Genomic DNA, 26,265 nt, shown 5'->3' with positions numbered 1-26,265 from the left:
AACTGCAGGATGCTCACGCATCGCAGGAACAGCCCCATCCCGGAGCCATGTAACTGCCACAGCCGCCGCCGCCGCCGCCGTGTTTTGCCACTGGAAAGAACTCGTTTAACTGCTGCTTCCGCTTCTGCTCCGGAAGTTTCAGCTATAATTATTTCTCCAGTATACAGTAGCGCCTGCAGCCATAAGGTGGCTGCATTTGCATGGTTGCTTTGCTGTTATTACCTCAACCGAGGAGGTAACATTTTTGCCTAGAGTTCCCTGTATGTGTGTCTGTTTGTGAGCGGAATAACTAAAAAAAAAAAGAGAGAGAGTAAAAGAGAGTGGATTTATGGGCCAAGTTAGAAATGATTCATTTGCTTGATCCACTTTATAACAATGATGTCAGGTTTGTAAATGTTGCAGAGATTGTCAACTACAGAGCATGGAGGGGATTTTGTTTTCTAAAGTGTCTGTAAAGGGTAATGAAACTGAAAATGTGTCAATATGTGTTTTTCAATATACAAATGTATATGGCAAATATAAATATATATATAGTAAATACACATGTATTTATATATATATACACGTGTGTATATATAAACACATATATATACACACACACATATATATGTATGTGTATATGTATATTTGTGTATATGTGTATATGTATATATATGTAGATATATGTGTGTTTATACATACATATATAAACATATATGTATGTGTATATATTTACATATATATGTGTGCGTATGTGTATATATATACACTGAGGAAATGCAGTGATTCTTGTTTGCATGCACGATGACTTCTATTGTATTTCCATCATAAATATCCACTCAGAATATTGGTTATTTAAACTGGATTTCAAGGACCATTGGTCATGAAGTGATTAGAAAAGGTGGAGATGGAGAAAGATGAGGTCGAGAAAAATATACATATAATATAGAAAAGGAGGTACATTTTGAAGTACAATAAACACTATATTGTGTATTATGATTTTCTTTGAATTATCTGCTTTAAAAAAAAATACTTTTTTATTTTGCAGAAACCAAGCCAGGAATTGGTCTGTGCAAACCAGGAACCATTGCTCTGTTTGGTAACGTGGTGTACAGCGGGCTGCTCAACGAGCACTTCTGGCATCTCGGGGTTCCCCTTGTCACCAGACTGGTCAGTGCTTGAGTTTTTCCTTTACTCTACCTCTTGTCTTCTTCTTCTTCTTGTATTGTTCTTCTTCGATCATTTACCATCTTCTGTGTCAGCTGCTGGCTACTTAACTATAAACCACTGTATATCTCACACTCATTAATACACACACACACACCATACCCTGTCATGTCCACCATGCACAGATATGCTGTGTTGCAAAAATAAGTACGACTTCAGCAAGGAACAGAATAATGCAGCGATGTTAATTAACCCTTTAACACCTTTAACTGTAATTACGCCGTGGTTTGTGCTATCGGAAACATTCCAACTGTTTCTGAAAGCTGAGAAGTTGCACGTCAAAGCGGACGTCTGGTTATTGCAGTCATTTCACTCGCGCTTTTGCAGGAATCAATGATGAATCAAAGATGGCAAATAACGCTCTTACATATGGTGGTTTCCATTTTGTTGGACAAAAACTCAAACAATTGTTATTTAAAAATGTTTTATACAATTCAAATTTAGCACCTAAAATCTGGTGTTTATTTACGATTTAAGTGTTTTTCCTAACCCTAACCCATTTTAAATTGTTAATACACTATTTTAACACGCAGTAAATTGTAAATAACTGCCAGATATTGAAAGTTATTCTGGATTAATGGACAAAGGCACTTACTCTACTGAAAAAGCAAAAAAAAAATGTTGAGGCTTAGGTGTTTAAGGGTTAAAGGTGAAGTAAGTAGTTTATAGTGACATCTAGAGGAGAGGCTGAAATTTACAACAAAGAACTGCTCCTCTGCTCACCCCCTCCCTTCCCTGAGCGCTACGGTATCCTCAGCCGGTCAAATGTCGTCCTCGTCGTCTTTCTCCGTGTCAGCAGATGAGGTTCGTGAGGCGAGGGAGAGGGCGGAGCTACCGCGACCGTAGCAGACGAAGCGGAGAGAGTGGAGGCGGGACTTCCGCTACAAGTAATGAGACGCTTGATTTGTTCTCTCGCGTTTGTCCTTACAGGCTCCGGCAGAAACATGGCGTCTCGCTGCTAACAGTGGCTATGCGACCGCGGCCCGCGACCATGTTATTTTAAATGACTTTTTGTAACACTACGAAAATGAAACAAAGAATATTATACAGCGACTAGACAATGCAGGAGCATGTAATATGTATAAACAAGTGGATTTTGGGTAATATACACCCATAAATACTACACAGTGTCCCTTTAAATAAGCACATAAGCACCCACCAGCTCCTGACTCCTCCCCCATCCCGTCTTAAAACTGTTACCACTTTGACGGACACATGTAGATGCATGTTGACGTTTTTTTTCAAGACACGTGAGTTGAGGGAACCGAAGAAGGATCCACTGGACAACTGTTAAGTTTCACTCAAATGGATATAAAGTTAAAAACCATTGCTTTGACACCACATTCATTCCCTTTTTTTTTTCTTTTTTTTTCTTTTTTTAAACCACACAGCATAATTTCCCTGTGGGTGCTCAGGAGCCTGTGCTGGCTGTGGGGCCTACCTCAGCTCCCTCAATCGATCACAACACACTCACCTTTCAGGTCATAATGGTTCCCTTAATATGTTCAAAAGAAGAAAAAAAAAAACTTCAAGGACTTCACTAGGTTGAAAGAAAGAGTGAAAGAGTCTTTCGCCGGTTGTTCTTTAAGGATTCTCTGAACGTAAATAATCATGTTTCGGTGAGGGCTTTGTGTCTGCTGCCAGTTGTTGTTAATACTTCAGGATCAGTCCCATAAATAATGGATTGTGTTCTGGCATTAACACAAACTAACGCAATATTAGTGGTATTTCAATTAACTTTGAATTAGGCTGTAATATCTTCTCTGGCACTTTCTGATTGCATTGCTGTGTTTTATTGAACTGCTGATAAATGTTATATTTGATAGATATTGATGTCGTCTTGTCAGAATACAACCGAGGATGTTTGAGTCGGATCACTCGCTCGGTGAGGCCGTGCGACACACGCACACACACACACACACACACACACACACTCCCTAATTTGTCTGTTTGCTAATGCCTTTTAATGAAAGACGGCGGATTTTGCTGTACGAGAAAAAAATAATTAACACTTCTGGTTTTTTTTTTTATGTATAGAGATTATGAATTCAGATAATTTATCATATCACATCTTCTCTGGAAACTGGAAAGTAATTGCTCTGTGAAAATCTTTGAGTTTCAGACGGTGCACTGGGAAATCTGCAATATTTATTTTTAACATTGTAAATATTTTAACTGTGCATACCTATACAGCGTCTGATATCATAAAAAATTATTGCACACACACAGAGCGAGGGGGAGAGAGAGAGAGAGCTGTTTTAAATGATTCAGTGCATTGCAGATGTTGAGCGCTGGTTGGAGCTTGATAACAAAGAGACCAGCGTTAACAGCTGGAGTCTCTCGACTCTCCTTTTTCACAGCTTTTGAGTGAAGTTTTGATCTTCTTGCATCAGTTTTTCTTTAATGACTCGTGATGATGACGACTGGTTACGGTTGATTTTGTTTTTTCCGTATTTTACATTAGGTCCATACAGCAGCATTTGTGTGGGCTCCCTCACAGATGATAATATAGCTCCATCTATGGTTTCCTACACTGATTAAACTCAAAGTGGTTTTGTGTGTTGAGTGTGTGTGTGTTCCCTGTTCTTAACCACCTGCTAAATAGTGTGTTCATTAGCAGGGGGGGAAACTCTGAGAGGGAAAAGACCTTGTGAAAAGAGACATAAAGTGAGGTAATGTTGTTTTTCTAGTCATGGTTAGTACTCCTCAGTCTGTGAAGAGAGCAGCGGTGAGAGAGAACTGTTAATTTGTTTATGCAGCCAAATCAGAGCAGAAGTTACCTCCAGGCTCTGCTCATTTTCAGTCTAGATGTCATGTCGTGCAGGGACGGAAGCAGAAAGAAACAAAAAAATGTATAATGATAATAGCTATTATTATTTCACCTTCTTTTTATGTATATATATATGCTTATTATTATAGAAGCAGCTGGTCTTGAGCAGGAGCAGCTTTTCATTCACAGATCTGCAACTCGCGAGGCAGCGATACCCACAGAGAGCAGCAGCAGGTGAGAGGAGGGATATGAGAAAGTACAAAAACTTGGAGAGAGAGAGAGAGGGATGAAAAGAGAGGACAGGAAGGAGAAAGAGAGAAGCACACTGCTTAGACACTCAAGTGCTTGAGGGAGCAAACAAACGGAGTGATGCATTGGTTATCCGAGAGTGTACAGTCATTTTATCACCAGAACATCATGGACTATGGCGGTGGATTCATTAAGACATGATGGTAATTTTTTATTTTTTTAAAAATAAAGTAAAGCCTGAACTGATGAGAGCTGCTAAAATCAGTGACTTCTCAGATTTTAGATTGAGTAAAACATGTGTGGACATGAAGAAAGTCCAGAGATAGAAAATAGTTCTCTGACTTGAACTTACAAGTGAAGGACCAAATACAGTATATATATATATAGCCTGTGAAGTACAGAATAAATTCTCACCGCTGAGAGGGATCAGGTTTTTGTCATCAAACATTTAAAACAAGAGTGTAGAGAAAAGCTTTCCCCCCACTTCCAGTTCCTGACCTTTGTGTGAGGTTGTGGTACTGATGACCTGAGGACATAGGAAAGGAAACCAGAATGTTGGTGGGTTTGATCACGCAGAAGAAGGAAGTGTCCTTGGGGCAAGAGGAAGAAATCCACATTTCCTCCCCCCAATAACTGTGTGCTCTGGCAGTGACTTAAACTTTATGGCATTGATTAGAAAGCCATACAGGAATCGAGAGACGTGTTAACATGGGCACAGCAAACCAAGAGGTCCCCAATAGTATGTGGAGGAATTCGAAACATAAAATTAATCTAGATATTTTTTTTTTTTAGATATTTATTGTGTAAGTTTTTAAAAACCAAAGCCACTAAATTGGTTTACTTGTTTAATTCAGGTTCAGTAAAAACCACAGCGTTTCATTTTCAATACAAAAGTGCAAACATTAGCACTATTAGCGCAAACATTAGCCCTAGGCACGCTAATGGCGGTTACATCAACGTTTACGTGACTCCCGATTTGTTAAAATTAGTCTCTAAAGTAACGTTAAACGTAAAAAAAAATACGCAGTACACAGGTACGATGGTTATTTGTAGCGTGGCCCTTTTCGTTTAATAAACAGACCGCTTCAGTTTGACTGTAGGCGCGCTAACGGAGCTAAAGGAGCTAACGTGGCTAACGGAGCTAGCTGGTGTCTGGACTACGGTGCTGTGACACAAAAAACAGCATTACTTTAGAGACTCATTTTAACAATCGGGTGTCCCATAAACATGATGTCTTTTTCTGGTCCGTCATCATAGAGACGTTGACGTGCCTGACGTAACTAAAATTAATACTTTTGTGATTTTACTACCCTCTAAGATAAAAAAAACAAAACGAGAGTGTCACTGGTTTGATGTAAATCATTTATGGTGTTACAGTGTATCAATAATAATCAAGGTGCTTGGGGGGTATATACTACTCACTACTTAGGGCCCCATAAAGGCTTTGGCCGGCCCTGAACATGGGTAACGCCATCTGCAGGATTTGCTTTAAGTTGAGGTGTAAACAGCAGACAGATGGGGTTTACACAAACCAGGAGGAAGTCTGTAAAAAAAGAAATGTGCATTAAACGGTGGGTTTTTATGTAATACATAAACAACATTGGATATGTAATATTCATAACTGTTTCCTATGCTATTTAAATCATTTGAAATCAAGATCACTGTTGTATTTATTTTTATTTTTTTCTCCTGAGCTCATTGATCTCATAGAGAACCTGCTGCTGGAAACTATAGGAGCTCTCTCTCTACATTTGGATGCTGTATAATGAGCTGTTGTCTGAATACAGATTGCAGCAATGGCGGAGTGTGGCCATCAGGAGAACCGAGGCTTTCCGAGTGGGTCAATGCACAAAGTGAGCTTGTTGTGGGGGAAAAAAAAAAGAAAGAAAGGAGGAGACACAGCGACAAAGAGCACAGGGAAAGTATAGATCAATAGCGCTGTGTTGTGGTGTTCAGGCGGCTCGAGAGCAGGCTTTCACGGCCTCCCAGTGAGTCCGGTTCAAACAGCAGACAGAATGTACAGCGGAAAATCAAAGGGATGTATTTTGCAGGGTATCGTTTTATTTTCTAAAAATAATAACAAAAAAATGATAATAATGTGTATTTGAAAATGTTACATCCGACCCCAGTCAACTCTTCTGGAAAGTGCATTCAATTTTCTTTTTGTCTTGCAAAACAATTACATTTAGTAGTTGTTTTTTTAAGGGCACGCGTTCGCTGATTTCAGGAAATGAACCGCCGTTTTTTCCTAAGCAAACAAAGTCATTCAGAATCAGACTTGCAATGTCTGCAAGTCTGCGGTGTTCTGCATGTGTAATTCCCGCGTTCACTCGAATAACACCAGACCACCTACAGCTTCCTTATTATAATACAGAACATGGACACAATTCTCACTTACTGAATTACTTTTTAATTAGTTATTTCTTTGTTACTATAAGCTTCTGTAATTGGTGTTTACTTATCTTACTTCATTTTGTTTCTTTGAGATGAGGTGAGATCCATTGTATAAGCCAGTGGCTTCTTGACCTCTCTTGACCTTTAAAAAAAAAATAGTATAGTGGCTTCCTGGGTTCAAGCCCTGGTTGATACTACTTCGGAACAAGGGCCTTTCTGCAAGGTAGATAATGGATTGATGGATAGATGGGTTGGTATAGTGGTTAGCACTCTTGCTAAGGGTCAGAACAAGGGTTTTTCTGCATGGAGTTTGCATGTCCTCCCTGTGTGTGTGTGTGGGTTTTCTCCAGGTTCTTTAGTGTCCTCCCACAATCCAACATGAATTGGAAAACTCTAAAATTGTCCTTGGAGTGAGAGTGAATGGTTGTTTGTCTATGTGGTCCTGCGATGGACTGGTGACCTGTCTAGGGTGTACCCCACCTATCGCCCTATGTTATCTGAGATTGGCCCCCCCTGTGACCCTCGTGGAGGATAAAGCAGTAGAAAATGGATGAATGGACGTTGACATCAGACAAGACAGTAAGCAAAGGCTTATGAGCAGTTATGCAAGTACTTTTCCTGTACAACCAATCGATCACAAAAGGACGACCTCCTCATTACATGCTGCTACTGGAATGAAATGGGAGATGAAGTATGCATAGAATGCTACCCCCGTAAAGACCTTTATTTTCATATAGAACTGCAGCCATGAATGCGGACACGGATCATATGGAAGTATGGAGGGGCTGTCAATGAAAGACTTAAAATATGAATTATTGGTTATAATGTCGTTTTTTTTTATTCTGCATACCAGAGGTGTATAATAAGTTGCCAATTAAAAAAAAATATATATATATTATGAACTCTGACCCTTGAAGTCTGCATTGCATGATGGTGTGCACACATCATGGCAACCACAAGATCAAGACCGCGTTTACTCTGCACATTTTATTTTTGACTTCCCATCTTGAATGACCTGTGTCGCTGCCCTAGACCCCGAAAACACCCCCCCCCACCACCACCACCAAGCTGTCCAGTTTCTTTCCTCCATCCATCTTTTCTTTGCGTTCGCTCACTCATATGGGAGGTTGAGACTTAACTTATTCATGACCTGGACCTGAAATAGCATGACACCCAGCTTTGATAGGAAAATGTTAGCTTTTACTACGGTCGTTGCTGGGGAGAAAAGAGAGAGAAGGCAGCACCGTCCGCTGAGCCCTTTGGTCATCTCCAGAGAGAGTCGTGAATGAGAGTGAGAGATGAGGCTGTACACCAGACATGCATACATGTATGTATATGGCCTCATTTCAAGCAGGTCCAATTTCAGCACAAATGGCTGTATACTTCATAATATATCTTAACTATGAAGGAGCTCATTATCTTTCTTGGTACATAAGAATTTGAGGAATCTGACTTATTTTCCACATCTTCCTTTCATGAGATATTGTAAAAAATAATTGTGTTCCTTAAATAACTTATATTGGGTAATTTTATCACAATTTTTTTTTTTTAATGTGGTATCATAATGACACTGCATCTTACTGACATTTAAAGAAACAAACATATAAAGTGTTTGCTGCAGCTCTAATATGGACTTCACTTGCTATTCCTGCTCTTCTGTTTCTTTTATGACGCACTGTATCTTGCTCCATTATTTGTGTTCCTTATTTTTGAGACAAACAAACAAACTGTGTGTGTATTTGCTCTGATAAAGAGACTTTTTTTGATTCGTCTTAAATCATTTTTGGACACCTATGGGGGCACAGAGGATTATGTGATGCTGTTGGTGAGCAGTTTGTAAAGAACACGAGGAGAGGGAACAAGGATCAGAAATCTTTTCATCAGAGCCGAGCCGAATGCAGTGGGCAGCAGTTCTTTGGACAGAAACACCTTGTTAATGAGAGAGGTCAGAGGAGCAGACACAGAGGCCAACGGTAACTGCCTTGAGGTGGACTCACTACAGCAGAAGACCACGCTCCTCACAGATGGTCAACTGTTGATGAGGCGCTGATGAATGTGATTTCCGCTATTGCTGCTGCTTTAAAATACACCGTCACAGTTTGTTGTAAAGGTGTTGAATGTTCTTTGGAGCCCTAATGGTTGTTTGACTGTGATGGTTTTCTGAGTGTTGTTGCTGACCATTAGCACATCTTCTGTCATCTTCTACGTTCAGCCTGATCCATGCCAGTCGTCTCGTGTGGGCTCAACCTTTGCATCTGACGATGCTAGATTTGTAGACACAATTTTGTTGATATGGAGCAGAAGCTCAAAGGAAAGCTTTAGTAAGTAAATAATGTAAAGAAGAAGTGAGTTTGATTTGGGAGCAAAGGATGGAATTATCCTATACTCTTAAAGTATGTTTTTTTTTTCCTACATGTGTGTTTCAAGGTTAAAGAACGCAGAACATTCTCTTTTTACACTTTTCTTTACCTGGTCTGAAACAGAAACTTTAATCCAACTGATGAATCTTATTCAATTTTAGAAGTAAAATATATTGCTTTGCTTTTTTTTTCTTATTACACTGCCAATATGACTAAAATCACATTACATTTTCTCAGGAGCTACATTATTTATGATTTCCTAACAAGATGGATTTTTATTCTATATATCAAAAGGAAAAGGAAAAAAAAAAGCGAGTTAATATCATTAATACCAATGTTACGCGATCACAGAGAAGCACGGGTGCAGTGCAGTATTTCAGGCAGTGAAGGGGTTAACGTGGCAGCTTGCCTCAGTGGTGTATTGACTGGCGGTGGTGTGAGGGGGTAAATGTGCTGAGGCAGCCTCCAACCATTACCCACCTCTCTCTCTTTCTCTGTGTGTGTGTGTGTGTGTTCATCTCCAATGTGTGTCCACTCTCAAACACAACCATCGAAAATGTATGCAGGTACAAACGCACAGTGTGTGCGTTTCGTGCGTTTGTGAGATGATGCAAAAGTCACCCAGGGCAGTGAAGTGCAAAAAATATTTGATTGCCCCGTGTATGAACATGTGTTGGCGTATATACAGTACGTACGTGGCGTGAAAGCAATTTGCTAACAGTTTTGCAGGAGAAATTGTGCAACACACACACACACAGACTCACACAGCTATCCTTTTAAGGACTCTTCATCGACTCCTGTTCATTTGGACACCCTAAACAAAGGCTTATCTCTTAACTTTAAACAGTTAATGCAATAACCTCACATTGTAGTTCCTCAGAAATGAGGTTCTGACTGAGGTTTTAGTCTCCATGAGGACTATTGGTCCTGACAAGGTCCGTGTTTATGCCAGAAAACGTCCTAATGACAACAAACACACACACAGGCCTTCCCTCCCTAACCCTAAAACCAAGTTTAACCCCAAAGAAACAGCGCTCTGATGATGTGAACACTGCCTTCCCCCCCAGCTTATACATACTATACACACACGCAATCATACACATCTATACATGAACCCGAGCACACACCATCCCACCCTCTGCACACAAGGAAAATGAAACAAAAGAAGAACAAGCGGAGATGCAGCAGCTCCAGTTTAGCTCTTTTAATCACTTTCACTTCTTCCTCCTCTCCTCTTGGGTTACACAAGCTTTCTAAATTGATATTTGTTTTGACGGCTCTCTTGTCTCTTACCCCCCACTCGCACCAACACCGAACCTCCAGCCCTCCTCCTCCTCCTCCTCCTCCTCCTCCTCCTCCTCCTCCTCCTCCTCCTCCTCCTCCTCCTCCTCCCCGATGCTCCCAGTGCAACTTAATGAAAGCAGCTGGTATCGTTGGCTCTTTAGCAAAAGCAACAACAAGCTAAGCTGCCCTCTCTTTCCCTTCCTCTTGTCATGTAGTCTCGCTCATTCCAGCTCCTTGTGTGGCTTTCCCACAACTTCTACGCAGCCTGTCCCCCCGGCATCCCTACAACAGCTCATCTCCTCATCCCTCCTCCCTCCTTCTCTTGCTTTCTCTCTCTCCCTTTACTCTATCCCCCCCCCCCCACACACACACACCAGTCTTCCTTCACGCCGTCCCCTCCTCACTTGTCTCTCTCCGGATGTGAAAGCTTCTGTGCTACTGTACCGTGTGGTGATCTCCAGCTTTTCCCCACCACCTCCCAGCCTCTCCAGGCGCTCTTTCCCCAGGAACGCTGTCGAAGAAAAGTCCGCCTCAGACTTGCCCTCCCTCACACCACAGCTGCTGGACTGAAGCTACCCTGAGCCAGAGCCGAAGGAAAGCAGAGAGGGAGAGAGAGAGAGAGAGTGTGTGTGTGTGTGCTCAGACTGAGAGATTTCAGTGTGTGTCAGTGATGCAGAGTGTAGTGTAGTTTACAGCAGGCGAAGAAAGAGAGGGGACGAGAGAAGAGCTAAGTGGGCAGCAAGGGGTGGCAAGTTGGAGAAGTAAGAACATGCAGTAGAGGAAGAAGAAGTAGTGAAGTAAAGAGCGAACTGAAAAAGGGAGGTCCAACAACAACGCCCCTCAGCACTTTCTCTCTCTTGTTGTCTCTCTCTTTACTCTTTCTCTCCTCTTCTTTTCCCCCTCAGCGAAGAAGCAGAGGAAGACTTCTTCTTTTTTTCTTTTTTTTTTTTTTTAAAGGTTCAGCAGCTTGAGAGCCTCAGCGGCGACTCTGAGAAGCAAAGTCACGCTTCAGAAGAGGCTGCAGGAGAGGAAGACCGACTGTCTTGTGGGGGCAGAGGGACACATAAAGGGACTTTGTTACTCCGCTACAACAACCACAAACACGGGGGCAATTAGCTGGCGACCAGATAAAACTGAGCAGACCATACTGGGGACAGAAACTTCCTTGAGAAGAGAGCGAGAGAAAAAAGAAAAAAACCCCCCCCCAAAAAAAGTCAACTGACTGAAGATCAGTTGAGAGCAGGACAGATACTCCTGAAAGAGACGCTAACAACGAGAAACTGAGAGCAAAGGAGGAAAGAGCACTGGCCTCTCCGGTGTCCTTGCTTACCCCCGTCTTCCAACCCCTGGTCTCCCACCCCCTCTCAGCCGAGATGATGATGTATTTCTGGGTGAGTACCGAGGCCCAGTGGGGCTCCTGAACGCTGCTAAGTGACCACACACACACACACACACACACACACAGAAGCTGACACATTCTCCACACTGACACTGTGACTTTTTTTCCAGCATATTTATTTTCCAGTTGTTCAAAATAATGTGAATGCTTTTATTTTATTATTATTATTATTGTCATTATTTTGCTCCAGAGCATTCTCTTACCTGTGCGAGAGAATGAGTAAAGTGACAAGGCATGGACATTTATATCATTCCCTCACACACACACACAGCCCCCCGTATTAATGATGTGGCATTTTTATTGGTATTGATAAAGTACACCCCTGTTACAGAGATACATAACCTCTCTGCTGCCGTAGTAAACGAGAACATGATGTCTTGTTTTATGAGTCTGACTTTAGAGATTTTACTGCAGGGGGGATACGGCAGAACTGCGTTTATCCTTAATAATAGAGGTCATGTGTAACGTAACAATGGGGGGGGGGTGTTTGGGACCTTACACCTTCAGTGTGTCAGCACAGCATGTGTGGTGACATGGTTTTGTTGGTTTTTTAATAGGCAACAACAGGTTGACAGATCGTCTACCTCTGCAAAAGAGCGCGTGTAACACTTCAATGAAGGCATAGAGCGGTGTGTGTGTGTGTGTGTGTCAGAGAGAGAGAAATTCATATGCAATAATAACAAATTTAATTACATACAAACCTCCGCTATTTCATTTATAATTGCTGCAAACAAAGACGCGGTACTGCTGCGTATCATCCGAGGTAAATTATCTACAGTTAAGCAGCCGTTTATCTTGTTAAAGCGTTATTATGTTTCCCTGAAAGTTTAAGGATTTCAAACAAAGTTAAGGATTGTCTGTCTGTACAGACGCACACAGTATCAGGTTCTCCTGTCACTGCCACGATGAGAGAGACGGATCTCACAGCTGTTTCTTATTTGCATCACTATACTTTTTTTTTTTTTCTTAAATCCTACTGTTACTTTTAATCCTCCAACAGAGAGACACTCTGCTGCTGCCAAGCCGTAATTAAATCTGAAAAGCATCAGACAAGAATCACACCTCGTTTCTATCAAGTGCTCTGATCGGAGGGCTACAGATGTCTACTCCGCTTTGTTTATTAAACAGTTTGTGGGGGGGGGGGGGACAAGGAGAGCGTAATAATTACTGTCACCTACGCAGAAAAAAAGTCATGTAGTGTCGTGGAGTTTCTAGAATCTCCAGCGAAAAATCAAAACAAGGCAATGAAAGAGATGTGACAGAGAGAGATAATGTGATAAAGTGCCTTTTTAGAGCCTCACGTAGCAGTTTATCAAATTTAACTTGTACTGTTATAGTGACTAAAGCCGCAGCATGATTGGGTCAATTCGTATATTGTCCTGTAGCACAGTTCAGACATGAACATGTGACGTTGCTAAAGGAGCGATGAGCGATAAGTGTGTCGACGAGGTCTTCCATGCTCCATCACTGGCGATCAGTAGGATTTCTTCCTTCATCCTCATGAATAATTTCTGCTTCATATTCATAATTTTATCAAATTAATTTAAATTAGATTTTTTTTACCCTCTGGGGATCGGAGAGAAAGAGTGATTTTAACTTTTTTTTTTTTTTTTTTTAAATGTTAAATAAAACAGTTCCCCCCATTATCCTGAAACGAAGAGTCATTCACAGAATTTTGAAAATCCATCGTTCTCGGCCGTGTTTTCAAACCCAGAGCAAAATAGGAAAGAATCACATCTTATATCCAAATGTTTGACTTCACAGTCTGCACATCATTTCTTATGGGCTGACACACACACACACACACTTTTTGAAGTTACACGTCTACCATTTATCCAGCTCCGGGCCAGCTCCAGCTATATCACATTATCAGGGTTAAACATCATGTGGATTAGCAGCTCCATCACTCTGTGTGAGTGTGTTTCCGCAGTGCCTGTCATGGGACTTGGGCCTAGACAGGAGATTGGGCTGAAAGTGTGCGTAAAAGAGGCTTTTTTTTTTATTATTGACGTGCAGCGTGGAGCTCGCAACGCAGCGAGTGCAGCGTGTTCTGACCTTCGTCTGGAGAAGCCAAGCTGTACTGAAGACCCACAGGAGGCTTCCACAGTCTCGCCTTCTACCTGCTGTTTGAAGCACAGGGACGTCCAACGTAGTCGGGTGTGCGTTTCCGAGGCTGCCTCCAAGCACACAACGGGCGAAACCTTACGGCTTCACCTGATCAATTTAGTACTAGTTTGGCATTGTGATTCGATACAAGCCATAGCTGTGAGTTTAACAAGTTTAAACTCAGACTCCGAATGGAAATTCTCTTCCCCCTAAGGCTTGGTTTACCCTGCTCAGTTAGACTCTCCTGGACTTGGTATACAGTAATTGTTTCAATATATTTTTTAATTGTGAGCAAGAAAACCATCAGAGGGTGAAGCTGCTGAAACATTGTTCAGATTACATCGCTCAAAAGATGCAAAAAAAAAAAAAAAAAATTGTTATTTGAGTAGTCGGTCTCCTCTGTCCTGATCCACCCACGCCACAGCGCCTGTATCTGGCTGCTGGCAAGAGAACATCTGCTTTACTTTAAATGGTGTTGATTTGCCCGAGATTGGTGTTGCTTTCTCTCCACGCGGGCACTTCTAATGGCAGGGCTGGAGTTTCCGTTTGAAGAAGTAGGAGTACTTTATTTAACAGGAGAAAAGGAAAGTAAATAAGTAAGGGAAGGGAAGGAAGCGAGAGCAGACGAAGATGATGTAACTGTTCTGAGGTAAACTCGGCCAGTCTTAGCCTCCTCTCTGGTTTGGTTTGGTTAGTTTATCCTCCTCCTCCTCTCTGTCTCTTTTTCTCTTTATCATGTTGTCCTCCTCTTATCTCAGTGCCCCCTCCATTCTCCCTCACTCAGTCCGGTGTGCAGTTCACTAGTTAATGATGGGGAGTCTGTTGCTGGTGGCTGTCTGCAGCTATGAAGCAAGCAGGGGGCTTTTGATACTGAGGCAGCAACCAGTGCAGCTGACATTAGCTATTCCTCTTCATCACAGCTGCTTACCGACTCTCTTCCCCTCCTTCTCTTTCCTCAGTAGCAACGAAAAAATATATACTGTAAATAAATTCGCACACGACGGGCGTTGTTTATTACAGAACTTGAACAACGGGTTGATTGTTAAATTTTCAGTGTAACACATACGCCAGTTGCGCTGCGGCACTTCAGGGAGAAAAAAGAGCGAGTTCTGAAGTTGCAGTGATCTCCTTGATGCGGCTCTGACAACAGTAGCAGAGTTAAAGTAGTTTTTAACCTGTCCCTTTGGAGACGCTCAGCGAGAACAAAGACCTCCGAGAGGAAACAAAGCAAATAGCCGGAACTAATGAACAGGTACGGTGAAGGTGGAGGTGGAATGGAGGCGGAGAAGCACGTGTGCAAGCGGTGATTGTTCGAGAAAGGAAGCTGCTGCTGCAGGTTGTGCGAGGATTCAGGTGCTCACCAGTTACACAAAAAGAGAAAGGGGGAAAAGGGAAAAGGTGATGACCAGCGCTTTTCTGTGCCTCTCGTTTGCACCCATGGGGTCATACGTGTTAATTATTCAAGCTGTACATGGAAGGATGAAGATGAAGGGGGGGTCACTTTTGAAAATGAAGAAGGGGAGCTACAGTAAAGAGTAGAGGGGAGATATGCATCTGCCTCCTTCCCCTCCCCTCCCCTCCCTCGCCGCTCTCCTCAGTGCATCTGTAAGCTGATGAATAATTGAGTGTGCTGAGCAGGGGACTGTATGGGTTAGAGGAGGAGAGAGAGAGAGAGAGAGAGGGAGAGAGGGAGACCTGCCAGAGTGCTAGACAGTGAAATGAGGACCTGCTCCAGAATAGAGATCACTCCCTTTAAACTCCTCTCTGTCTCGGTTTTTTTTTTTGATCCTTCTTCTGGAGCGCTCTCCCTCCAGCTCGCACACTCCATAATCTGAGGGTGATGAAGACGAAGCCCTGCTCTGCTCAATCCCGCTGTTGTACACTCAACTACAGTCAGGCTTATGCTCAGATTCAGTGTAATGTGGTTAACTGCAGGTAGTCAATCTCTCTCTCCCCCCCCCCCTCGCATTTGAACAGCCATTAGGATGTTTACATGTAATTACTGTACACCAGATTAAAGCTGATCCAGGCTGTTTTTTTTTGACTGATGGTGTTAAAGTGAAGGTAGACGTTGACCTCTACTGTCATGGCGGTGTTGTGTAGTGCGGTCTGATAATTGAGAGAGCAGCAGTGGGGTTTTGTATGTTTTATTTGAGGTAGTTTTTTTCGAGGGGAGTTTCACAGCAGTTGCCATTTCTAACCCTCCCTTCTTTGCTTTCCTTACACCATAGGATCAACAAATAGGAGCAATAAATTGATCCTCTGGTTATTCCTAATCTTCCTAATGGCACCGAACCTTATTTGAGATCTGATTTGTGTTTCTTTTACTTCATTACTAAGCTCTACCAGTTTCCAGATATAGGAAACTATGTAGGAAATAGGGTATTTTACAGCGAGCATACCTAAAGATGTAATTTCTTACTATGCAACTGCGATTACAAGAACGGTAAATGCTAAATCAGACATCAAACAGCTGCTAACTGCCAAGCGATCATTTTAACTCAATTCATGTTTGTTGCCTCTCATGGTGGCAGCAACTAAAGCTTTAAAGATACTGAAGCCCCCCCCCCACCACCACCACCACCACCACTTTAAACGTTCCTGCTCTGGAGCCAGATGTGTTTTACATGTGCATAAAAACGATGCATATGCATGTTTCCGCATATTATGGATAGGCGCTTTATGAAGAGAATATGTGTGTTTATCCTTGTTAAACTACATCTGCCTGGCCTTTATTTCTTCTCCATGTAATTTTTTTTTTTTACATGTGACATTTATCTAATCATTAAAAGCAACAAGCTGCACTGCAATCACTTTTTTTTTTTTTTTACATCTGCACTACAGAAATTCCATTTACGTGCCACTATGCGATATCACATAAAGAATCCGCTGCAGTAATATTTGCCAAACCATTGACACGCAATAATATAGTCAGAGATGTTCAATCTAAAACACTGAGTTGAAGTTTGCACAGGTCAGACCAGTCCTGAATCAAATCTAGTTTGACTTTATTTGTTGTGTCGTGTTGATTATTTGAGCGCCAGTCGGTGAACAAAGTGGTGCCACAGTCTGATCTTGTTCAGGAATATTTTAGCTTTTAGATATTACTAACTATAATCACCAAAAAAAAAAAAGTGTTACCTACTCAGCTGTTTTTATATGATGCCGCAGTGAAAAAAAATAACTGATTTACTCAACTGATGACCCGGGACTGAAGAGATGTGAAGAATCATAAAGAATCCATATACATGAGAAGCAATTTGCATAAGTGTACAGATGGGTGTTTGTGAGTGACTTTTCCAATATGGCGAAGCAAGAGAAGACGCGTGAACGCGAGTCGAATGTGAGGCGAACATGTAAAAATATGTAAACAACTCACTTTAAATAATTCATATAGTAATAGTGAAAGAGCAGTAAATACAGAATATTCTACCGAGTCGGAAATCTCCTGCTTCTGCTCGCATGTCAGCAAAGGATATGCAACTAATTTGTTCATTTGCCAAAGATGATTTAAGTCAAATCTGCCTCACTCTAGGAAGGAACCTCTAATCCACCTGCTAATGTCAGTATTGTAATTTTCGTTTTACGGCGTTGGACAAAATGGTGAAAAACTGTTTTATATTTTCACATTTTTCTCAGGCAAAATACTGTTACATCCGAACTCTTCATGCTGATATCGGTCAAGGCCTTATGGGACCTCTCTAGCCACATTTTTCCTGAGATCCTTGTAATCCCTTGAGTCCTGCCGTATCACAGTACAGCAGTTTCCACTTGGTGCTTGGGTCTTTGCTGCTCATTCTTCTATTCACTTTGCGCTGTAATCTCCACACCGATAAGGAGATTAAACAGGCGAGCAGGAGAGGGGATTTCTAGGATTTCTCCTGCGAGTACAAAAGGAAATCAGTGGGAGGGGAGGGATATTACCCTCGGCTATTACCCAAGGCTTTAACACCGTCGAGGTACAGAGCGGAAGCAGGATGGCAGCAGAGAGATGGTGCTGGAAGAAGTGTGTCAAAAAAGAAAGAAAGACAGAAAGAAAGAGGAGGGGAGGATATGTTATAACCTGGAGCAATCATTATCATCGTTTACAGAAAGACCACCAGGGAAAGGTCACAGCTCCGACACTCTCTCATCTTCAGTGGCAGTGCGCCATCACCGGAGCGACAGTCCTGAATGATACCTGCCATTTGTCGCCGACCCCACTTCACTGTTTAAGAACAGACAGGCGCTGACCTGATGAAGTGCGGGCGGTGAGCCAGATGGACGAGTAGATGGGGGAGAGTGTGCCGGCTGTTGGTTCAGAACCAAATTGAAAAAATTGGAGGGGGGGGTGGGTGGGTGGTGTGTGAGGAAAGTGAACGACCGTGCGGCGTGGTGCAGTCCGTGTACGGCGGTTACGTCCAATACGATCACTTAGTGTCGGCACAGGAAGTCGTGTGCCTTACATGATGTGAAGCAGAAATATGTGGCGATGTGGAAGTTGAGTGATCAATGGCCATGTGGTCCATCAGACTTTTACGAGCCCACCGTTCGCATTTTGTTATATAGACCATAATTACGTTATGGCTTCTTTTTTTATGCTCGTTCCCTTAATATAATAGCTGCCTTTGACAGAAACTGCGAGCAAGAAAAGAAAGAATTTAAAGGACACGTATTTCAGGTTCATTTCTAAAGAGTAAATATTTGAAAAGGTTTACCTCATGTAACGTGCAGAAAAGCCATGTTTTCTCACATTCTTTATTGCTGCAGCATCTCAGCCTCTCTCTCTCTCTCTCTCTCTCTCTGAAAAGCTCAGTTTACATCGCTCTTCCCACTCTGTTGTGACTGATCAACCGCTTCCAATGGGTGTTGGAAAAAGTGCTTCTTTCTTCCCCTACGGTCTCTGCTCTCTCGCTTCTTTACCTGGCTTTGTTAGTCACGTCCCAGACTTGCTTTGCAGGTTAGTGGTGCAGAGGCATCCGCTGGACATAATGTCTTCTTTTCTCATCACCTCCCCTTTTTTATATAAAAAATACGGCATTAGATGGAGCTGGACCCAAGTCAAATACAATCTAATTACTTAGATCTAAACCATGCATCAGCATCATTACAGGAGGGAAATATACATTATGAGGCTGCCCGGTCTGTTTTAACCACTTCTTAGGATACATACAAACTGAGTCGACTAGGGTTGTCCTTCCTTCGATCTTCTGACTATGGGCTAAACATAAATTTTGAATTTGTGACAATGAAAAAAAAAAAAAACAGCTTTATCCCAGATAATTTCTTTTTGCAAATTCTAAATTCTGAAAACTAGGGTCTCTCCGATGCTTTTGCAAAATCCGCCAAGCTTCATGAATTACTTGTGATATTCGAAAAAGTAGCTAAATATGCAGATTTATGCAGACTAAAATACAATCATTCGTGAGAGTGAAGTTCGAATTCTGCTTTTTAATGAGGGTAATTAACATGTATATTGTGTGAAATGTGCTTCTCCAAACAGTTAATCCTTAAATTCAATAGGTAAGGTCATAAACCTTTGTACCCACCGTGTTATCTTTGATCACTGACGGTGTGCAATTAGGTCAGATTTGACAGAACTCTTAATAAAACGGAAGCTCAACCATTGATCTAGTCATGGATTTAATGAACACAATGGTTCAATGCATTAATTGACGTCGTCCTGCTCATTAAGGTCACTCGGCGAGACCGATATCAGAGGGTCCGCATTTGAGACACTTTCTCTCCATCTCTTTCCTTTTCTTTCACACACACACACACACCCAGATTGCAGCTTGTGAGTGCTCGGGGCTGAAAGGCAATAAAGTTACCTATCGATCAATACGCTGCTACCCCACCATCATCACCCCCCCCCCCCCACTTCCTCTCCAGGAGGCAGCACAAAGTCAGCCTTGGGGTCCACATCCTGCATCTCGCATCCTGTATCAGAGAGAGGGAGAGAGACCAGGGACAGATGTAGCTCACAGTAGCACAGTGGGAACACTGCTGATGTTGGAGGGAGAACAAAGGGTCCAACAGGTGCTACTGAAAGCAAATGGGTACACATTAAAAAGGACTTTTTAACTCAGGTGTTTTGTATTTAGGTTGCGTTGAAGATCAGCTTGTTAGACTATTTGTAGATGATCTGTAAAACATGTAGATTTGACGTCCTCTCTATGTCCAAAGTACATGCTAATTTGCACATCTGTCGGTGCAGTTTCCTTCGTACACAGTGTCTACAAACTTTGAAAAAACCCACTGCGATAAATCACGAATGTATCCAACATCTCCGTCTGTCAATTTGATTTGCCTGGAGCACGCCGATGAATCAACTTGATCTGTGTCTCTTTGATTTCTTCTTATCGTTGTCATTGTCGGTCGACAGAGACAGAGCAGTTACCACTGTTACCATCCGCAGGTTAAAAAATCAACAACCTGTTTACGTCTAATGTCTATTTGCAGGTAGAGGTATAGGAAACGTGACGTCCGATCACAACGGGTCCCGCGAGACGCATGTGAGGAAGCATGAACATGAAGTATTTAGAGCTGTCCACTTTGGACCAGATCAGCCAGCGTGCATGTAGATGAGAGATTAACAGGATTAAACTAAACACAGGAAAGAAAGATCCGTACTAGCTTACCTAACCTGCGTCAATCTAACCGAGGGAAACACAACGGGGAGTAGCAGACTTATGCTTGGAGTCCTAAGAGTCCTGATTTTCCCATCTATCCTCAAACGTGTGGGTGTGTTGTTCTTGTTCAACAAGAACCCCTTTTTAAAGAAAGTATTTTTTTTTTTTTTTTGCTGTAGTAGTAACTTGCATGTATATTTTCCTTTTTATGCATGCAGGCGATCGACTGAAATTAAACCCTCTGTAGAGAAACATTCTGTCTTACTGCCTGGAAAATCTGCCTCCGTTATGGCAAACCTCCAAGGTTTTAAAGGGAGTAGGAGATAGCACTCTGATTGGTTTATTGCATGTTATGGCCAAACACACCCATGATTAATTAAGAGATTTTAGTAACCCAAACACTCACACACACACACACACACACACACGGGCCGCACTGTAAATGGAACAGCAGCCCCATGGCATTAATGTTATAGGTTATTGAACGATTTTAAAGGATTTATAGGGCACGGCAAGAGACTGAGGCAGAGAAAGTGCACCGTAGAAATAAAACACACACACACATACACACCACCTTTTGTGCTACACAGTAGTTACAACATTGCTCATATGTTTTATACCTCTCAAAATGGCCTTTTTCCCTTTTGTCTTTTATTTTACTTTGCCTCTCTCAATCTCCTGCAGCCATGCCTCTGTCACCTAGTGCCGAGTCAGCCAGGGAAATAGCAGTCACATGTAGCTTTCATATTTCTTCCTTTTGTTTTTCGGGTTCATGGCAATTTGGCAATTTGACATCCACTCTGCGGGTATGTGTGTACACTCCATCTTTGCACTTGAACCCTATGGGCCGTTCTGGAACAGATTAAATAAAAGGCGAGATGTTTTTTGGTAACCACCATGTGTTGGGCTGTGGATGTGCCGACCTTTAGCACAGCAGGGGCAGGGTGGCCTTTCCTATCGATACTCGGTGTGGACCGTCCCAAAGGCCAATCAAGGACATGAGAGGACGGCAGATGGTTGGTCTCTGCATGTTAGCACACTAGCAGAACCAGTGGTAAAGGGCTTGGTGCCTGCTGCTATAGGATAGAGTTGAGATCCTTGACTAAAAAACCCTTCCATCATAATTATTATACTAAAGCCTTTTTCTGGGTCAATACCACTAAAGCAAAGACAAAACATCACAATCCAGCACAAGGCTTTTAAAACTCAGGTTTAATTACTGCAACCTTAAAAGCCTGCGGAGCATGGCCTGTTAATAACGATAAATTGATCAGATCTAATATGGGAGTAGTAATTAAAGGTAAAACATCTCAGAGCAGCAGAGGAATAGGATTTAAAGGAAACGGTGGTTGTTAACCGTGCTTACGCAGATTTACCTTCCGCTGCATTCCAGCCACCTTGCCTTCATTTGGTGAATGAATCACACGTTGTCTTATAATTGGTCATTAATGACAGCTTTTTTTAAAGCAACACTAAACTAGGAGAATTGAGCCTCTGTCATTCCCTTTCTGCACCTGAACCTGAGCCTGAACCTGAGCCTGTCCTTGCACAGTGAACATTTGATGAACCAGTAAGGACACTAACTCGATGATAGTCGGAGACTCAGACCGTCGTGCTCGGCAAGGTCGAGAATAATACTGAACTGAGCTCAGTTTGAAAGACTTCAGTCATCTGGAAGTCATCAAAAATCAATTTTCATTTATGGCATCTGTACTGCAGTGACAGCACATCGGGAAAAGTTGCATGGTGTTGCTCTAAAGGTTTCTCCTCCTATGTCTTAAGTTTTTTACTTTTTCTTGTGCATCTCAACGTTATGTAGAGTTCAGTGTGAATTTACCTATGTTTTTTATTGAAAATTTAAAAAAATAATTTACTTTATTTACTGTATTTACGGTTGACATGGTTGCTGTTGTGTTGTCCCTATCCAGGAGGAGATAGTAGGGCAGTGTTCAGTTTTAACTGCACCCACATATTCCATATATACGGACTTAATTAGATCGTATATATTGCACCCCTGTAGTATGTAGTCCCTTATGGCAAAGTCAGAGAAACACAACCAGTTTGATACAGCAAAATTAGCCTATGTGGTCAGTGTTGCTGTGTTTCGGGAACGTTTTCGTCACGGAAGTTTAATACTCTTTGTTGAAAATTCCATTTTTACATTACATGTCACCTTTTCCTACAGTATGTGCACTGACGCTGTGAACAACCTGCGAGGCCTCCGTGAATTTATTCCACGCATGTTGAGGCGAAGCGGCATACAGTGGTCTAACAGCACCACAAGTCTCTGTGGACGTCACATGAATATGCAGTGCGCGGGGCACAAACGCGGAGCCTTTTCCCCCCACCAACATTCACACGTAGACACGCTGAGATTGTTTACCCATGCATCGTTTTGTCTATTTAGCTGATTGCTCTTGGTTATTCTGAACACATGCTCTATTGACATGCAGCACGATGACACGGTGTATATGCTGGTTTTAGCGTCGTGTATATATATATATATGCACCTGCAGAACGTGTCGGGGGGTGTTCCTGCTGTTGGTTTAATAGTGGCTGTTCTTTAATGAGAACACACATCACACACGAGCAGCATTCCTGCACACTGGTGAATTCCAATGCCCTCAGCTCCACCACTGAGCTGTCACATAGTTTACAGGTCACAGGTCAACGTCTGTATTGATTGGATGATTGTCCCTATAGGGAAAAACGGGTATGTGATCCTCTCAGCATTATCATTTTCAGCCTGTTTCTCTGCCTCCTATTTGTAGGAAACGCACTTCTTGTTGTATAATGTGTATTAAAGGCAGCGCCCGAGCTGACCGTGGGCTGCTCGCTCACTGCTGGATTTTCCAGGGGCTTGCTGTGCAGCTGGGCACAAAATGGCAGTCGCAGGGGTTTCACAGGGGTTAATCATGGTTGGGTTTGAGCTGATCTCATTGGGCGCGCACTCCAGGCAGTGATCTAGCTTGGTTATCCCTAGAGCTTAGATTGTGTGAGGACAGACAGTAATATCACCGACCTACACTGATCTGTGATATAAACACAGTGATATGCTACCACAAAGAACTCTGTGACTGTTCTTTTTTTTTGCGAGGTAGCGCACGGAAACTGGATATTTACACTTTTGGGTGCAGAATTTGGTTTTATTTATGATTTTATTATTTGTTTAAGCTCTGTTTTGGTACGTAAAGTAGACACATTATACCCTATTTCTACAAGTTAACCTCATTCCCTGGTGTCCTAATGAACATGTCTGTGACATGCTTTGCTCAAAATACCTATCTTTGAGTGCCTGTCTCTTTAAATGCAAATGAGACACAGGAAACTACTCGGCGTCACTGAGGCTCCGGCAGCTAGCAGCAGTTAGCATTTGGAAAAACCAAATCATTTGCCGACTCTAGCCAGCACATTTCCACTGGACATGTATATCCTCTGAGGCTGAAGGTTTGTGTAGAACTCTGTGCTGCACTGTGCAACCTAGAATAGAACACTTTGCGGACTTCCGCTCTTCCGCATACTATTGCCCTCACCTGCACTCTCGAGTTTTTTTGGGACACAAAGTGGAGCTCAACGAGACAACAGTTCTGACTTAGCAATGAGTGTGGAAGTCTACATCGTGTGTTTTATCTCCTGTACTTAGACTGAGGCGGACCACAAAAACATGAGCAGAAACAGTATTAAAATGATTAAAAAGTTGATTTTGCATAATATGTCCCCTTTAAATCTTGGGTTTCCCTCCACTCCACTCCCAGTACACTGCAGGATCCATTTGACGTTGTTATTGTTGTTAATCAGTGTCTTCATGGCCTTGCTCTGCCATACGTCTCCAACTTACTTTAGCCATACACTCCAATGCGGTCCCTAAGATCAGCTGATCAGCTACTTTTGGTTTGTCCCAAAAAAGGCTGAAGCAGCACCCAGATTGTGTGGAATGAAACTGTGTGCACATTAAAAAAAAAAGTGTCATGTTTTGTTCTTACACTTGGAATGCAAGGTGTGCTCTGCTTTGTGTTTTATGCTTTAACGTTCTGCATTATTATTGTACAGCACTTTGGTCAACTGTGTTGTTTTTGAATGTGCTTTATAAATAAATTGGATTGAATCGAATTGGAAATCAAACAACCTTAACTACTCAGAGTAGAGGGAAAGGTTTTAATGTGTTTTGCTGGGCTCTAAGTGATTTAAAGGCAATAAGAAACAATCTGTTTATCATATGAGGATTGATTGCGTCGTTTCCTGCTTGAGGCCCGAGAAATCAGGTTGGTTTTTTTTTTTGTCATAAACACGGCAATTTGTAGTGTGGCTTTGAGTTTAACAACTTCACTTTTCAAGAACCAACATAAACGCTCCAAATGCAAACACTCTATATGAGGTGTGATAAATTCAATCCTGTTTTTATTCATAAAATACACATTTTTTAAAGGCTCGAAATTGGCAAAATTGTATAACTCCATAAGACGGTGATCGGAAAATCAAAACTTAAAAAATGATTTATTTAAAAAAAGGAAGAAAAAAAAACTTTGGCTATGAGCATTTGCTCGATTTATGACAGGAGTTTGTTGATAAAGCAGTTACTCACAGTCAGCCTTTTCCTTACAGAGTTAATCAGGTGGATCCAATAAGTGACCATAGCAGTATTGATCCAGCAGTCCGGATTATGCAAATGCACCTCACTTTCTGAACAGCTGATATGAGGCAGGTGTCTGTTCCGTTTGACAACGCTGCATCAACATTTCTGAATATAAAATTGAATAGGATTTCACAACAACGTTTAGGTAAATGTCTTCGAAATCGTAACAGAACAGAAAATAGCATCATCAAGATGTGATGTCACACGCCGTTTTTGTTTTTTTCCAAATGATCTGTACATCCCTTATTACCTAATCTCCTTAATTACAGGCCTAATACAATTAGCAGTGCAGCTTCCCCGCTGCTTTATTCTGCTGCAAGTAAATGCTCACGACATTCGTTCAATAATCAGGTTTTAGTCAAAATTATGACCCAATTAGACCGAGTTTTACATCCGTTTGATTTCTCAGAGGGGACGACTACATTTTTACCTTATATGTAATTACAGCGGAATTAATATCAGCCACAGCAATTAGGGGGAAAGTTAAGTAATAGAACAGAGGGAGAGGCTAGAGGGGGGAAATATGATGCCTAACTGGAGGAATTGTCATCTTTTTTTTTCTGCAACCCAAGCACCGCCGAGTCTTAAAAAGGAGGGATTATTTCCACTGGAGTATTTACAAGCTCTAATAAACTAATCAGGTTATCTGTCTTCAACAGTTGAACGAATGAGCGCAGAAATAATTTTCTTACACCAAATACACCGTGTTGACACTTTCATGCGGCATTCATCAACAGGTAGTTTGTGTGTGTCTGCGTGTGCATATTTGTGTGTATGTGTTTGCCAGTCCCCTCCCCCTTTTCCCCCTCACCGCGTTTCTCCTCCGTTCTTCTCTTTTCCCCCCAAATTGAAATTACATGCATCTAAATTTCTCCGCTCCATCCCTTCATCCTGTCATTAATATTTAAAGCGACACCCCGAGCAAACTCACGCTGCTAAAATGGTAGAGAGAGATACGGATGGAGTCAGGGAAGGGAGAGAGAGATAGGGGGGGGGGAGTGGGTGAGGGGGATTGTGTTTGCACGAATCCTTTAATCCAGGGGAATTAGCCGTTTAATAGCGAATCGCCAATTGTAGATTACAGGGCTTAGACTCCGGGAGCCAGCAATCTCTGACACCTGCTTAAACACTTCTAACCTGGAAGATCACACATGCACACCTTGTAAAGATGTACAGTGCAGATATGACATTTTTCCCCCTGTCTTTTACTGTGAAAAAGTGTAAGCTACAGAGCTGCACCTGGACACTGTAAC

General features: G+C 42.1%; 1 protein-coding gene across 1 annotated transcript in view; it reads left to right on the top strand.

Annotated features, from left to right (window-relative positions):
• The window catches only part of rbfox3a (RNA binding fox-1 homolog 3a), a gene marked incomplete at both ends in the record, with an annotated part of 189,894 nt that overhangs the window by 56,488 nt on the left and 107,141 nt on the right, over nucleotides 1-26,265 (top strand). The window contains one exon of the mRNA XM_083904022.1: nucleotides 1,028-1,149. Coding sequence (XP_083760148.1) covers nucleotides 1,028-1,149 — 122 coding nt within the window. The remainder of the gene's footprint in view (nucleotides 1-1,027; nucleotides 1,150-26,265) is intronic.

This window comes from Microchirus variegatus (genome assembly GCF_963457635.1).
Source record: "Microchirus variegatus genome assembly, chromosome: 17".
NCBI lineage: Eukaryota > Metazoa > Chordata > Actinopteri > Pleuronectiformes > Soleidae > Microchirus > Microchirus variegatus.
This window is presented reverse-complemented; position numbering and strand designations above follow the sequence as displayed.